Source organism: Micropterus dolomieu, linkage group LG07 (genome assembly GCF_021292245.1).
Source record: "Micropterus dolomieu isolate WLL.071019.BEF.003 ecotype Adirondacks linkage group LG07, ASM2129224v1, whole genome shotgun sequence".
Lineage (NCBI taxonomy): Eukaryota > Metazoa > Chordata > Actinopteri > Centrarchiformes > Centrarchidae > Micropterus > Micropterus dolomieu.
The window spans coordinates 24895950-24911876 of NC_060156.1; the positions used below are offsets into that span (position 1 = coordinate 24895950).

The following is a 15927-nucleotide window of genomic DNA, read 5'->3' on the forward strand; positions in this document are numbered from 1 at the left end:
TCTTAGTAAAACTATTCCGTATAAAAGAAAATCATCAGTCAGGGGAAGCTTCCAATACTAATAACTGATTTCTGTAGCCAAGCTAAATAACCAGTTAGGGGGCCAATGGTCTCACCCGGACTAGGATCAAATACTTCTATTACAAATTTCACAAAAACACTACAGATGGATCAGCACACAGATTATCACCATAGATGTCTATAGTTGCTTTCTCTCAGATAGGCTATACAGTAATATTTACAGGTTTTGATTTATGTGTCACACGCTCACCTGAGGGATACTTCTGATTCTGACAAGCCCGGTCTGACTTGTTCCCAAGGTGATGGGCTTTATAGCTGCATCATTACCTTTTTTATAACACAAATATGTACACCTTATATCTATTAAATAAGGGTAAAATTACTGACAAAATTAAATTATGTATTTATTGTACATTGTGACATTATGCAGCTGCACAATTATATCTAAGGAGAAGAAAGTTTTGCTGTAATCCTTGACAGGAACATAGGGATTACAAAATTTCACGGAGTCAATCTTTCTTTATAAAGCATTTTAATATGAATCTTTACCGCTGTTTTATAGTTCAGATGACAACAGCAGTCTCACTTTTAGCTCTTGAATATAATCGTGTGGTGTGTGTGACATTAATGATTATTAAGTGTCAGATGAACCAGAGGAGTCCTATGAGCACTTGTCTCTGAAGATCCTCCACCGCTGGTCGGAGATCCCAGCTGTGGGATGCAAGCTGGTACCAGAACACATCGAGACCAGAACTCTGTTCAACAAGGCCCGGCCCGGCATGGACCAGGTACTTTTAATAACATCATCTTATAAAGCATACGGTTCTCTGAATATCATATGTGATAGAACCAAAATATTTTTACTTTTCCTCTGACAAAAAGTCGTGTATTGTGACGTGTTTCTTTGCAGAGGAATCATTTAAGCACAAATATAAGACAAGAAACAGTTATTGATTATTTGTGTGTGTGTGTGTGTGTGTGTGTAGGGCCAGGTCCAGATGTGGGTAGACATGTTTCCCATGGACCTGCCTCACCCGGGGCCTCCAGTGGACATTTCACCTCGAAAACCAAAAAGGTCTCTTTCAGCAGCTGCTGGCCAATCTTGATGACACAAATTTGTTTTTGAAAAGGGCAGCTAACAATACACTAATGTTTATGTCCAGGTACGAGCTGCGTATCATCATATGGAACACAGAAGATGTGATTCTGGAAGACAGCAACTTTCTGACCGGTCAACAGTCCAGTGATATCTACGTCAAGGGGTATTTACTCCACATGCAGATATTTGACAGACTAGCTTTAGGTTTGATTATTCTAAACACAAAACAACATACAGTATTGTGCAAAGTACAAGTTTTAGGCAGGTGTGGCAAAATGCTGTAAAGTAAGAATGGTTTCAAAAATAGACGGGTTATTAGATTACATTTATCAATTAAAATGCAAAGCGAGTGAATGGAAACAAAGTCTAAATCAAATCAATATTTGACGTGACCCCCCTTTGCCTTTAAAAAAGCATTAAATCTGAGGTTCACTTGCACAAAGTCAGGAATCTTGTAGACAAATCATCAGATATATGACTTGATCACACCAAATATTGATTTAATTTAGATTTTTCAAAATACATTATATTTTCTTAAATTGTTAACCGTTTACTTGTCCCTCCCTTTAATCTCCAGACTGTATGTCCAAAAAAATCTCTAAACACTTTCAATCTTTCTCTGTAGCTGGTTGAAAGGTTTGGAGGATGACCGACAGGAGACAGACGTCCACTACAACTCTCTGACTGGAGAAGGAAACTTCAACTGGCGCTTTGTGTTTCCCTTCAGCTACCTGCCTGCTGAGAAGGTACCGACACACAGACGCAGGGTCACACCTTGTGAACCTTGCTGAAATAATCAAACATGGAATCCCCAGCAGCTCTAGCTGTTCGACAATATCCCCTTGTCAGCACATATTGTTTTTTTCCCCTTCTCTCTCTTTCTCAGTTAGTAGTGGTGAGGAAGAGAGAGAGTATTTTCTCTCTGGATAAAACAGAGCAGAAGCTTCCTGCCATCCTCTGTCTGCAGGTCTGGGACTTCGAGACACTTTCCTCTGACGACTTCCTGGGTGTGTGTAACTGCTTCTCCATGTGTATCTGTGTTTCTTTATTCATACATTTCACTGATTAAGTGTGTGTGCGCATGTAGGCACAGTGGAGTTAGACCTTCATGGTTTTCCTCGGGGGGCAAAGACGGCAAAGTCATGTAAGGTGGACATGATGATGGACGGGACAGAGAGAATCTCCATCTTCCAGCAGAAGAGAGCAAGAGGCTGGTGGCCCTTCAGCAAGTCAGGAGAGCTGACGGTACGAATTAACAAACGTAAACAAACAAAGTCATACAGATTGACAAACACTTGTTGAGACTCTGACTGACGGGTGTTGTGTGTTTTGAATGCATCAGGGGAAAGTGGAGGCGGAGTTTCATCTTGTGACAGCTGAGGAGGCAGAGAAAAATCCAGTTGGCCGAGCCCGCAAGGAGCCCGAGCCGCTGCCAAAACCAAAGTAAGGGCAGCCAAACTGCGGTGCTCAGTTGCGAACTGGCAGTTTGGCCTTGCGACACAGCGGTATGAGTCAGTCTAAGTCTAAGACCAGTTTTAGCTGCTCGAATGTGATGCTATTTTGACTTTAGGTAGCTTTAAAATGAATACTAAGGTAATAATGTCATTTTGATAGATAGAAAGAACAATATCATGGCTGTAGGTTAAAGGAATAGTTTGACATTTTGACATTTCATACTCTTGGTTTGCTCTCTTCCAAAGTATCTTCTACCAGCTCCCCTAAAGTTCACTAATTAACACGTCATACCTCGTTTGTTTCACATACTGTTTCGTGACAGATTATTTCTTGGCTGGACACAGAGACTTTACCACAGTTTACATTAGTTGCATAGCAAAGATAATGAGGTTACTGCTAACAACCAAGAAAGTCGCCCATGTAAAACTAATTTTTACACTCCATTTTCTGTACAAATTGAACAAACAAGATATAATGTGTTAATTAGGGAGTTTCAGAGATGTTCATCTTACTGTTGGACAGAGCCAGGCTAGCTGTTTCCCATTTCTAGTCTTTGTGCAAAACTAAGCATCTTATATAGGCATGCATTTACAGTACAGACACAAGAAATTGCTCCGGCCAATGCCCAGTGGACTTTTTGATGTCTTTATGACAAAGTTCTAACATCCAAAATCAAGAAGAGATTAAAAAGTCTCTAAGTCGTTTTTGTCAAAATTATCCAAAACATTGTCTTTCCATTAATTAAGCTGTTAAAAATTAATAATAACTACTTTTTCTCTTTATCCCCTTCCCCCAGTCGTCCAGACACCTCCTTCTCGTGGTTTGTCAATCCATTCAAATGTTTCTTCCACTTGGTGTGGCGAAGCTACAAGAAGTACATCATCGCTGCCCTGCTCGTGCTCATCACAGTGCTGTTCCTCGCCCTGCTGTTCTACACACTGCCAGGAGCCATTTCTCAGAAGATAATCAATGGATAACTCAAACACAAGCGGAGACTATGTTAACGTTTGCTAAAACTACAGTACTCAGCTTTAAAATAAATAAATGGCAATACGGTGTCACTACCCGTTTTAATAGATTTACATCAACAAGAACAAATGGGCATAGGAGCAACAGGGACGTTGTAAAGAAATGCATAAGTTTTTGGTTTTCTAATCTGGAATTGTCAATAACAAATCTAGATTTTTAAGACCCAATGTGATTCAAGCTGCACTCACCGCTGGGTTCAATTTTGCTCTACTCAAGTGCAAGGCATTGGAAACAATGGGTTTCAGAGCGCAGTGGTGCCGTTGTCACGTTGTCTAAAAGGGCCTTTAAAACGTAGGTTCTGATGTTTTCAAGTCTATGTAGCTACAATACTCAACATACCAAATGTACTTTGAAAGAGTAATTAATCACTGGAAAATATTGGCTATGAAGACAAGAAAATCACAAAACACATTTAGAATACTTTATATAACTTTTAGAGTAACTTTATTTGGCTTTCACTAACTGCTTCATCTGAACTATAGTATGCATTTTCCACAGAACATGGGCTGGGGATTTTATCCCCAGTGTTTTACAATGTAGTCATGTTATGAAGCAACCAATAACTCAACATACTGCAGTGTTATCAGAGTGCTGGCTTTAAAAAAAATCTATATCTATGCTTTTAAATTATCACCAAATACATTTTATCTGTTGAGGAAGGGACAAGCTTTGTTAAAATATATTAGCTGCATTTATTATAACTTTTGTGAGTTGGTCAAACTGCAAAATTGAAGTATTTTTCTTGTTAGCAGCCATGAGATGTTTCTAGTAAACAACTCAAATCAGTATCTGTCAAAGGTGGTTTCTCGACAAAAAGTAACACTTATCAGATAATTTCTTATTTATCTTCCACATCAGGCCAAGTAGAGATGCGTGTCTCATACACATTTCAACACTTCACTATCAGCCACACAATATTTAAAAAACAGTCACATTGCACACTAAAAACATGATGATACATTGCCTCTGAAATCAGACAATCATTTCACTTTGATGGTTTCCACATATATACACTTCATACTGAGAAATAGTTCAAATAAAATTTTAAATGTGTTATTTTCTAAATGTATTGTGTATATGTATGAGTTTACAGTTGCCCGTTTTGGTCTACTGATACTGGATTTTATGTGAAATGAAGGTAAATGATATCTCATGAGTATATAACAGCAAAGACAAAGATCAATATCTGTTGCTCTGATTTTTTTTTATCTCTACATATGGGTGGGGATAAGGTGCTTGTAAGCTCGACCTGATTGATTGAAACATTGTCATGTATGCTCAGCGAATAAAGTTATTCAGTTTTAGCATGCAGGCTTGGCTTTATTGTGTTGTCAATGGAAGTCAAATTATATGCAAAAATATACCAGTAGTTTGAGGGACAGTGCGTTTTATTAACGAAGCTCCAATGGCTGACAACACAAAGCTGCATCACCATTTAAATTCGGACCCCTCCTGAACACCAACAATGACATATTTGCCATTCACATTCCTAAAATCTCTCTGTGCGTGGCGATGTCAAAAATATCACTGCAAGATATCTGTGTCTGCCAGAGAGATACTCTGCTGCGATAGGCTGACCTGGGGGTAGGAAGAGGATGATGACGTCACAGTGTGCTGATGTGGAGCCATGTTGGGGCCTCTCAGGAGCAGAGAAGACGACGAGGTGCAGGTTATGAAGGGGAGAGTGGAGGAGATGCTGTTTGCTGCGGACATGTTGAGGAAGCTGTTGGACTGAGGCAGTGATGAGCTCGGTCTTTGCAGACTGCTCGAGGTGGCAGCTGAAACACAAGATAAAGAAAAAGTAGCAAGTGATAAATAACAGCCCTCCTCCACTTTCCTGAGGAAAAACAATTGTTTTATATTCATTCAACATTACTTATCTAATATCAAATGAAAGTTAAAAGGCTAACCTGCTATTAGCCTATTGATAGTGAGCGTGTCAGTTTGACTTTTCAAACACTAGACCAGAGGTTTTCAAAGTGGGAGGGGGGCCTTCCCAACGGGGCGACAAATCCCTTTTGGGAGAATAGAAGAGCCTATATGTGATCAATTTGGTTAAAGAAATAGTGCAGAAATACAGTAGGCTAGTTTTGAGGAACTGTGGCAAACAGCACTAGTAGGCTTCGTTTAGCAAAACTAGGTAAACTAAAGAAGGTAAGAGGCACCTTTTTAGATTCCGCCGTCTCAGACTTTGAAACCCCCGGCACTAAACAATAACTACAGTATATACAGTATCCTGACACAAACAGGCCTTTACAGGGTTTCCGCGAGGACATTTGTTAGTAATATAAATAGATAAATAATAGACTATTCTCTACTACATGCCTTGGCTTAATCGATGGGGAAAAACTGACTTCAACTCAGACTGCATTGGATAAAAATGCGTGTCCAGCTGGTAATTATAAAACTAACTTCTGCCAGGTATTTGACAGCACTGCTCAAGGTTTTTCCACACACCCCCATCTAAATTGAGTAGTTTGTTGCCACTTTGTTTCAGTCACCTGCTGAGCTAAATTTCACTGATCATGACACAACGTCAGACATCAGCCTCACTTTAAATTTGTGGCCTTCACTGTATGATACAGCACCTTTGCTAATTTTCCATGACTATCAATGTTATATTTCATAAAATGCTTCTTTGACATAAGCGGAGGCTCTTTTTGTTTTGCATAAGATGGCCCATATGCTGATTGGAAAGTAAACCGTCCTTCACATGTGTTGAGCTTTTATTTGGAGGTAAGAATGAAACTCAGCCATCGATTATGGAGATGAACACAGGACACAACATTTTTTGTCCACAGTAGCTTTACATCTTTTACTAATCACTTTGACTACTTCCAACAAATGTATTCTTTCTGCACACGTATCCTCATCCTATTGTGTTTGAATGGGCCTTGAGTCTGGGTCTGGAAGTGCTCTGCTTTGAACCAGAAGTTTAAACTGTCATGAAGGAATGACAGGGACAGTAACAAATACAAAGTAGAAGTTAGTCAATCTTACCACAAGGCCCTCTGAGCGGCTGATGCGGGCTGCTGATGGGAAAGCCAGTTTGAGAAAGACCTTCAGCACCACCTTGAGTCTAAGAGTGAGAAAGACAGAAGTTACGGGCTTTGTCTTATTAGGAAGGAAGGTTCCTCATATGTAAATGGTCCTCAAGTCCTAGTGACGCCAAGTTCGTGGGTATTGTAATAGCGACGTAGTAGGTTGTAGCTTAATTTTTAATTATTCAAAACTAAACCATGTAGCGGATACTGTGCAATTAGGTTATGGTTTGAAATCTTAAGAAGGATCTTAGTGAAGGTATCACTTACTAGCTTGAGTGTGCTCACTAATAGCACACAAATAACGTTGTGCGAGTCCATATTAACATCTCTCACACAGAATGAACTAAAACGAATCACTGAACACGCAAAAAGCAGGACTAGACCATACTCTGTGATATTATTTACAGAAACCCAACAATTCCCACCAAGAGCAGCACTAGGCGACAGAGGCAAGGAAAAATTTCAACTCATTGAGGCAGTTTTAAGACCTAAATTAGAACACTTTGTCCACCATTGTCATCCCTAGCAAATCAATCAAAACAGCTGCAGCTGATTCAGAATGCTAATGCTCGAGTCCTCACTAAAAAACAGTGGATCACATCATCAGTTCTGAGGTCTTTACACTGGTTTCTTTAAAATACTGTTGTTGCTTTTGCAACAGCAGTTGGTTTGTTTTTAGTTTCTATTTAAATGTCTTTTCCCTATGTTGCTTTTATTTTGTTTTATGTAAAGCACTTTGAATTGCCTTGTTGAAATGAGCTATACAAATAAACTTGCCTTGCCTTACTCTACATCATGTACTCCTTTCTGTGATAAAAGAAGTCACAGACATTACTGACCTGAACCTGGTCAAGACAGGCCTGGAGTTTCCTTTTTGCCCTCCACCTGGCCACCCTCAGTCTGGTCTTCTCTCGACGCTCTCGCACCTTCAACACAGCATCATCATATTTTACATTAAATGAAGGCAACTGTAAAAGTTTTTTATGGGAATGTGTCACATAGATTATTAATAGATTATTAGATATTGCTGTAAGGACGGAACACTAAGGTTGACTAGCCAGATCTGCCAGCAGCGGCTGAGGCAGTGTTTTCTCCAGCTCTCTGCGTCTGCTGAGGCTTCGCCTTCGGAGCTCATTCCTGCGCAGTTTGTATTCTTCGTAAAGGCTGAGGTCTTTAGTCCAGGGCCGCACGGCCTGGCGAGGTGGGATGCCGAGTGGCAAGGCCGCCATCGACGGCAGGGAGGCCGCAGGCTGAGGCATCAGATCTGAGAGCACACACACACGGAAAGGTTTGTAGTGGATGGGCTTTTTTAACAAATCAAATTATAGATTAGAGGTAGACCCATTTATCATGTTGCGGATTTACATAATAAATACTAGCCTCAAGTTATTATAACAGTGATCAATAATGATTTTATTGGCCAGAGGGAGACTGACATCTGCGCGCGCACACACACACACACAGATCTACTCACATGTGCTTGGTCCGGCTGAGCTGAAGGCTGTAGTGTGATTTCTCTGGCTAGCTGGAAGGCCTGACCACTCTGTCAATGAGCTTTGAGCCTGGAGGGACGGACAAAAGCATGAGTTCTCTTCCACAGATTGTTCCGAACAGTCAGTGATATTCATTCCAGGAGTTATCTTGTGATAATCAGCTCTATCCTTACCTCTGACTCTGGAAGATGACTCTGCTGCACCTGGCAGTCCAGCAGCAGAGTGGCCATCTCCTCTTGTTCGTCCTCCGGCTCCTCTTTGATACAGATCACCACCTCCTCCTCCTGCTGCTTCACCTGCATTAAAACAGAGGATCAGGACTTTAGGATTGTGATAAGAAAGGTTTAACACCTCATCTAGTTTACTGTCCGGTAACATGCGTATAGTAAGTTTAATACTTCTCTGCCTAGGTCAGCCTTAAAGTGTTTTTTTGTGCAAGTACAGTATATTGTCTTTTAAACTGTGGAGTCAAATTAAAAGAAAAAAATCTGAATACAGAAAGATAAGATGATACCATACAGGTAAAGGGGCATTTCTTTCTAATCTTCAGTAAACAAAAGCAGAGAAAAGCCGCTATTCCTCATATTTGAGAAGCTAGAACAAGCAAATGTTGGTTCTGTTGATTGATTAAGAGATTAATCAGTATTTCAGCCCTGGGTATGACTGAAAGCTAAAATTTAATCTTTTGCACTTTTCTATATTTGTATTTTAATTGTGTCCATTTAGGATTACTGCAATTCCTTATTATCAGGCTGCTCGAATGCACCTGTGGTTCCTAGAGTCTCCAAAAGTAGAATGGGAGCCAGAGCGTTCAGCTATCAAGCTCCTCTCCTGTGGAACCAGGTTTCAGTTTGGGTTCAGGAGGCAGACACCGTCTCCACATTTAAGAGTAGGCTTAAGACTTTCCTCTTTGATAAAGCTTATAGTTAGGGCTGGCTCAGGTGAGTCCTGAACCATCCCTTAGTTATGCTGCTATAGGCCTAGACTGCCGGGGGACTTCCCATGATGCACTGAGCTCCTCTCTCCTCTACTTTCTCTCCCTCTGTATGCAACCTCATCCCATTATTGCATGTTACTAACAACTTCTCCCCTTTCTGGTAGTCTTGTGCTTTCTCGTCCCTCTCCTCTCTCCTCCTATCACTTCCTGCGGGCGTTTCTGGCTCTGGAGCTGTGGAATCTGGATCTGTGGCTGCGGGTCACCTGCTGCCCCCGTGTTCCTGCTCGACACCCTCTGCTACAATTATTTTTACTAGTCCTATTGTAACATTATAATTATTATCATTAACACTACTGTAAATATCTGTACCTCTGTTTGTATATTGTGTAGGCTCCCCTTGGCGCTGTATAAATAAAATTGAATTGAAAATATCTTTGTACTTAAAGCACAAATTAATAAAAAATTATTAAATATACGTTCTCTAACTTAAAGCAGTTGTTTCTTCTACTGTGCTCTCCAATTACTAAGAAAAAGAGCTAGCCTTTTCTCATGTCCTCATTCTAAGAGGCCAGAGGTCAACATAACGACCACGTAGGCCCACTTCAGTGGAGTGTGCGTATGTGTTGTCACCTGTGAAACAGAGGAGGGCACAGTGGAGCTATCGGCCTGGGTGGAACAATTTGGGGACAGTGAGTCAGCGGCTGATTGCTGCCCCAGATCGACAGTCAGGGCCTGGACAGGAGGAGGGGCCATGACAGCGTCCACACTTTCTGTTTGCGGCTGCAGAGTGATGGTCCACTCACAGTCGTCCTCCTGATCATCATCTTTCCTCTGAGCTGTGTCTTGATCTGTGGAACAGAACAAAACTGCACAAACATTGACATGGGCGATATGGCCAAAAATGAACACATTTTATATCATTCGATATCGATAATTATCGCGATATATGCCAAATCATTATTTCTTTCAAGTTTTAAGGTGGATTTTTGCTACTGAATGAAAATTCAAGAAATCAGAAGGTTAATTATGTGGTTTAAACTTTTCTTTATCGTCAGATACACAGAAAACAGTGGATCATTTCACAAATCTGAGGTAAAACATTCAAAACTATTATGATAAAATCTTTTTCAACAAATATGATTAGTAAATAGATAGAAAAATGGTAAATCAAAAAGAATTAAGTGCTAATTTGTCCGTAATTCAAATGAATTAAACCAAATATTTATTGACGATATATTGAACATTTATTATATTGTTAAAGAGGAAAATTATATTGCGATAATTATCATTATTGTTTTATTGCCCAGCCCAAGTTCACTCTACTTTATCTGTGCATGGATATGCTGGAACAACAATCATATTTTGTCAATGCATATGCAGTTGACTGCTGAGGGTTTTTCTATTCACCATTAAAAGTATAGCATGACATGATATTCAAGGCATCAATATTTGAGAGTTTAAAAAACACATTAATTGTAATAGTATATCAGCCAATAATCACACACATATTTGATGAGCATTTCTTAATTTGTTTTGTTTTTAAGATTTAAAGAATTCTGACCACTATACAGTATGAACTGAGCAGGACAGTTTTAAGTTGAAAAATAAACTATTGAGTGCTCTCTGGTGGACAAACTGGAGACTGGAGACAATTATTCAAAATGATCTCAAACAATTCTTTTTCTTTTCTTTATTTCTTATTACTTGCCAGTCCCAACTTTAATCAATGATAAATTAGCATAATTTGTGTTGGTAAGTAGAGCCTGACCAGTAGTGAAAATTTTGGAGGCAGATGCCAAAACGGTTAAAAGAGGCAAAAACAATTCCAATGTAAAAACTACAATTGAGATTTAAATTCTGGTGTATTTCTACCTTAGTCTTACTTTAGGCTACCACCATACCTTTCAAATCTGATGTGATGAGGGGAGGGAATTAATTTGGGAGGGATCAAATGTAGGAAAGCATGTAATGATGCGCACACACATTCCTCAGCTCTGTACCTGTACTGCTGTCAGATTCAGTTAGTGTGTTCACAGAGAGCGAGACGGGCAGCAGCAAGTCCGATGGTTCGGAGCTGGCAACTCCCACATCCGAATGACAGCGCACTCTGATCGCACACCTGCTCGTGCTCTCTGTAGAGGAGCAACATTCTAGGAATACAAAGGAACAAGTGAGACTCATTGGAGTGGACGGCACAAGTAGGAGTCAGTCATGTCAGAGGTCATTACCTTGATTGCTTCTCGTCAGTTGTCCCTCGGAGGTCTTGGTCTGAGTTGGGCATGATGGAGAGGTCTCGGTGGAGGAGACACTTGCAGCACCTCTTTGTGCTTGGGTGAAGGTGGACGGGTGGATGCGGACAAGAGTGGAGGCAGAGGCTCTCTGCTGCAGCTCCTCCTCCACTCCCTGCCTGTAGTACTTCAGCTTCAGCTCGGTGTAGCGCAGCTTGGCTCGAATGTTGTCATTCTCCTTCTCTTTTACGGCCTTTTCCCGCTGCAGCGCCATGATGTCCCTCTTCATCAGCACAACTTGGGTTTTCAGCTCCTCAAACTTGACTCCGACCACTTTGAGCATCTCAGCCAGCACCGTCTCCACTGCTCCATTCACTGCTCGCTCAACCACTGCACCCATCTGGCCTCGAATCAGTGACACGGCAATGCTGACATCCATTTCAGCCAGATCTCTGACCGCAAAACAGCTGGAGGGGGTTCTTCAAAGTTTTACCTGCATGCACAATTAAATCACAAGTGCAGTTTAATTATTCAGCTTCTTGTCTACAACTATATAACTTAATCCAACTGGCAACTGGAAACAGCATAAAACATTTTATAATACAGAGAAATAAACCACACTCAAAATTTAATCTTAAGTTTTTCTTAAAGTTATATTATCATCATGTGGTAATACCTTTGTAATGCAGTTGTGAGCAGGGATTGAAAACTCTCCTCTGTGGAGCGATTAAGGTGAATTGGACATTTAAGATTTGAGAGTGAGCTGCCAGAAAGAATTATATTGATTAGCCAGATCCAGAAAACAAATTACCAACTAAACATTTTTTTGCATTGAATTCTCTCATCCTCTCGAAAGCTTGCTAGGGTAAAAAAACATCAAAACTGTTTCTTTCTACAACATGTCAGACTTTTTTTTTTTTTTTTTTTTTATATATCTGGAGACCAAAACCATACTTTTTGGAAATGTTGTTTTTAAGCCATCAACCGACAACCACTACTTCACTGACACGTGTTATTATGTAATAAGATTTCATGTTGACGCAAATTGTCTGCAGTCTGGACAATCTTTACAATAAACAAAAAAAGTGACACAACTTTGTCCCACATGAGTGTCCTGTAGAGGGTAATTAAATACAGTTTTATACATATCAGTCAGCCAACCTTCTGAAAAAATTAAACTACATTAAAAATGACAATAATAAGGAGAGGGAGTTGTAGCCAATTCTGTGATCTGGTCGCTGCCACTAGGGGCGCTAAAGATAGTGGTCGCTGCCAGGCTTCCACAGTCTCTTCTGCCTCTCTGTTCCTTGTCACACAAATTGTGACCATGATTGTGACATTAGAAAAAGGTCAGTTTCAAGTTTTTGTACAGTCTATGGTTTCAAAGTAGGCCTAAAGTGACCTTAGATAATTTAAATTATCTCAACTGGCAGATGATAATTTTTTTGTCTAATAGAGAGGAATGAATCAAAGCAATTAGATGTGTTGAGGAGTTTTCTACTGTCTCAGGTTTAAGAATGAACTTGAACAAATCTGTTTATTAGGCTACCACTTCAGGAATGTGAACTATCAGAAGTTAATGGTATCCAGTGAAGAACCCAGTTACATACCTGGATGTGATAAGAATGAAAAACTCTGCAATAACCTGCTGAATTATACAAATAATTATATAAGATCTTACTTAATTTCATTTGGAGGAACAAATGTCATTATTTAAAGGAAAGATAGGCTACCCTATGCAACATAAAAAAATACCTTAAATAATACTTTTAAAAGTTAAATGGCTAACTAAGTTGATAAGAAAGACACAAACATTTATAACACCTTCCCTAATTAAGTAGTATAATATTTCTACTAAAATGTTGACTAAAAAAAAAAAACGATAAATTACCTGTGAAGTTATCAAACTTTTATAAACAAGGTTTAATGGCCTTTTAATAGATAGTATTTTATTCAAGCGCATGATTGCCGTTGCTGTTCAGTTCAATAACACCAAAGTATGAAGAAGACATAGCGAACCAGACTTAATCTTTTAATTTGGAACAAGGAAGGAGGGCATGAGACGGGAGGCTCCACAGTCTTGGGTCGCTGCCACACTGACCACTGCTGCCTGTCTTGCACTGGTCGTTGTGGTCGCTGCCACTAGGGGCACTAAAGATAGTGGTTGCTACCACACTGAGTAGCAGATTTAGGCGCACTACTACACTCTAAGTTATTGATTATATGCATGTTGACCGGTTAACCATACAGCTGCGCACATCAGACAATAATACAAAAACAATACAAGATAAAAGCATGAAAACATTGAAACGTTTCAGATAAATATAAAATTAGTCAAATAGAATCAAATAAAAGGGATAAAATAAAGTCAAATAAGATCGGGAAAGGCTCTCCTATAAAACTATGTTTTAAGAAAGGACTTAAGAGAGTTCACTGACTCAGCCGATCTGATTTCCTCGGGCAGGCTGTTCCAGAGCCTCGGGGCCCTGACAGCAAACGCTCTGTCCCCTTTAGTTTTCAGTCGAGACTCTGGAACAGACAACAGACCTCTGTATGGGACTAAAAGGTCAGAAATATAACAAGGCGAGAGGCCATGAAGAGCTTTAAAAGTGATCAATAGAATTTTAAAGTCAATTCTAAAACATACTGGGAGCCAGTGTAATGAAGCTAAAATAGGAGTAATGTGGTCATATTTCTTTGTTCTGGTTAAAAGCCTGGCAGCTGAGTTCTGGACAGTCTGGAGTCGATCAATAGATTTTTGGGTTAAACAGGTGAAAAGGCTGTTGCAATAATCCAGGCGTGATGAGATGAAGGCGTGTAAAATGGTCTCGGTGTCCTTAAAAGTTAACATAGATCGAATTTCTGCTATATTTCTAAGTTGATAAAAACATGATTGAACAAGCTTTGTGGTGTGCTGCTCGAAATTTTAATTACTATCAAATTAAACACCAAGGTTCTTTGCCACAGGGTTAATGTGATTTACTAGGGAACCAGCAGATGGCAGTATTTGATTTGCCATCTGCTGGGACCCGATGACCAGGATTTCTGTTTTGTCTGAGTTCAGCTGGAGGAAATTATTTGACATCCATTTTTTAACTTCACAAAGGCAGTTGGTAAGTGAACTCAGCATTCCAGGGTCTGTGGATCTGACGGGCAAGTGCATTTGTGTGTCATCAGCATAAATATAAAAAGAAATGCCATGTTTATGGATAATATGTCCAAGGGGAAGCAGATACAAGGAAAACAAAATGGGTCCTAAGACCGACCCCTGAGGCACACCATTTTTAACTGGACAGAATGAGGAGACATAGTTGTTTACAGACACGCAAAACTTCCTATTTGACAGGTAGGATGAAAACCATTCTAGGGCAGTACCAGAGATCCCCACCCAGTGCCTCAGTCTTCTAACATGATGTTGTGATCAATGGTGTCAAAAGCAGCGCTAAGGTCCAGGAGCACATACCGTCATCAGCAGACATTAAAAGGTCATTGGTGACTTTAAGCAGGGCAGTCTCAGTGCTGTGGTACTTCCTGAAACCAGACTGAAACTTTTCAAATAATTAGTTATTTTCCAGTACAGCGAGCAATTGTTTGGACACAATTCTTTCTAGAATCTTTGCAATAAAAGGCAGTTTTGAAATTGGTCTAAAATTTTGTGGGAGGGAGGGATCTAAACCAGGTTTCTTTAAAAGCGGGTTCACGCAAGCCGTTTTAAAAATAATCAGGGACACAACCAGTAGATAGGGAGCTGTTGAAAACAGAGATCAAATGGGGTCCAACAGAATCCATTACTTTCAGTAAAAACTTTGTAGGTATTACATCAAGTGTGCTGGAGGACACTCTCATTTGTGATACTGTTTTTAAAAGCTCAGACAAGTCGATGGGATAAAACTGGTTAAAACTCTCTTGTTGCTGGTGAGGGACCTCTGAGTAAGAGGCCGTGGGGGTAATACAGGCTCTGATTGACACCACCTTATTGGTAAAATAAGAAAAACAATTCACAGTCATGATTATTTCCAGCTGATCCACAGTCTTAAACAGAAACCTGGGATTGTGTTTATGTGTAGTAATGAGTTCAGGAAAATAGTGTGTTCTCGCATCCTTAACCATTTTATTATATAAATCCTTCAGACTGAGGTAATGGATGTGGAGACTGGATTTTTTCCATCTGCGCTCTGCTTTCCCGCATTCCCTTTTTAGGCTGTGAATGCTGTCATTTATCCAGGGTTGCTTACTAGCTTTAGACGTAGACCTAACCTTTAGAGGAGCAGTAATATTTAGTGACGACAAGTAGATATGATTGAAGTGATCGACCAGATTGTTGGTGTTGGAATCAGACAGGTGTTGGCTTTGGCTCTGAAAGAATGTGCAAAACTTTGAAATACTTTCTTTATTAAAGATGCGAGAACACACGGAGCTTGGTGAGGCGGCATGAGTAACAGGCGAATCGTAGCTAAAAACAATACATCTGTGGTCAGATATGGTCATGTCCACTAATTCCACCGAGGAAATGCTGACACCCAAGGTAAAAACCAAGTCCAGTGTATGACCACGGTTATGTGTTTGCCCTTTGACATGTTGTTTGAAGTTAAAAGAAGTGGCCATATTTAAAAAGTCAGTTG

The 15927-nt window shown here is 40.0% G+C and overlaps 2 protein-coding genes across 10 annotated transcripts in view; one reads left to right on the plus strand and one right to left on the minus strand.

Annotated features, from left to right (window-relative positions):
• LOC123974305 (5'-AMP-activated protein kinase subunit gamma-1-like) overlaps positions 1 to 4915 on the plus strand; it is a 52436-nt gene extending 47521 nt beyond the window's left edge. The window contains exons 51-58 of one of the 2 annotated variants that reach the window (XM_046054909.1): positions 660 to 808; positions 1007 to 1095; positions 1184 to 1282; positions 1745 to 1865; positions 2006 to 2126; positions 2207 to 2364; positions 2462 to 2562; positions 3371 to 4915. In XM_046054909.1, the coding sequence (XP_045910865.1) occupies positions 660 to 808; positions 1007 to 1095; positions 1184 to 1282; positions 1745 to 1865; positions 2006 to 2126; positions 2207 to 2364; positions 2462 to 2562; positions 3371 to 3551 (1019 nt within the window). In that variant the 3' untranslated portion in view covers positions 3552 to 4915. The remainder of the gene's footprint in view (positions 1 to 659; positions 809 to 1006; positions 1096 to 1183; positions 1283 to 1744; positions 1866 to 2005; positions 2127 to 2206; positions 2365 to 2461; positions 2563 to 3370) is intronic. The other variant, XM_046054910.1, reaches the window with a different exon arrangement.
• The window catches only part of si:ch211-67e16.4, a 33861-nt gene continuing 21955 nt past the window's right edge, over positions 4022 to 15927 (minus strand). For 4 of the 8 annotated variants that reach the window (XM_046054916.1, XM_046054914.1, XM_046054913.1 and 1 more), the window contains exons 2-11: positions 11982 to 12068; positions 11306 to 11798; positions 11078 to 11227; positions 9708 to 9943; positions 8314 to 8436; positions 8122 to 8209; positions 7706 to 7911; positions 7487 to 7573; positions 6604 to 6682; positions 4022 to 5381 (exon numbers count right to left, since the gene is read on the minus strand). In XM_046054916.1, the coding sequence (XP_045910872.1) occupies positions 5128 to 5381; positions 6604 to 6682; positions 7487 to 7573; positions 7706 to 7911; positions 8122 to 8209; positions 8314 to 8436; positions 9708 to 9943; positions 11078 to 11227; positions 11306 to 11744 (1662 nt within the window). In that variant the 5' untranslated portion in view covers positions 11745 to 11798; positions 11982 to 12068 and the 3' untranslated portion in view covers positions 4022 to 5127. The remainder of the gene's footprint in view (positions 5382 to 6603; positions 6683 to 7486; positions 7574 to 7705; positions 7912 to 8121; positions 8210 to 8313; positions 8437 to 9707; positions 9944 to 11077; positions 11228 to 11305; positions 11799 to 11981; positions 12069 to 15927) is intronic. The other 4 variants (XM_046054917.1, XM_046054918.1, XM_046054919.1 and 1 more) reach the window with 2 other exon arrangements.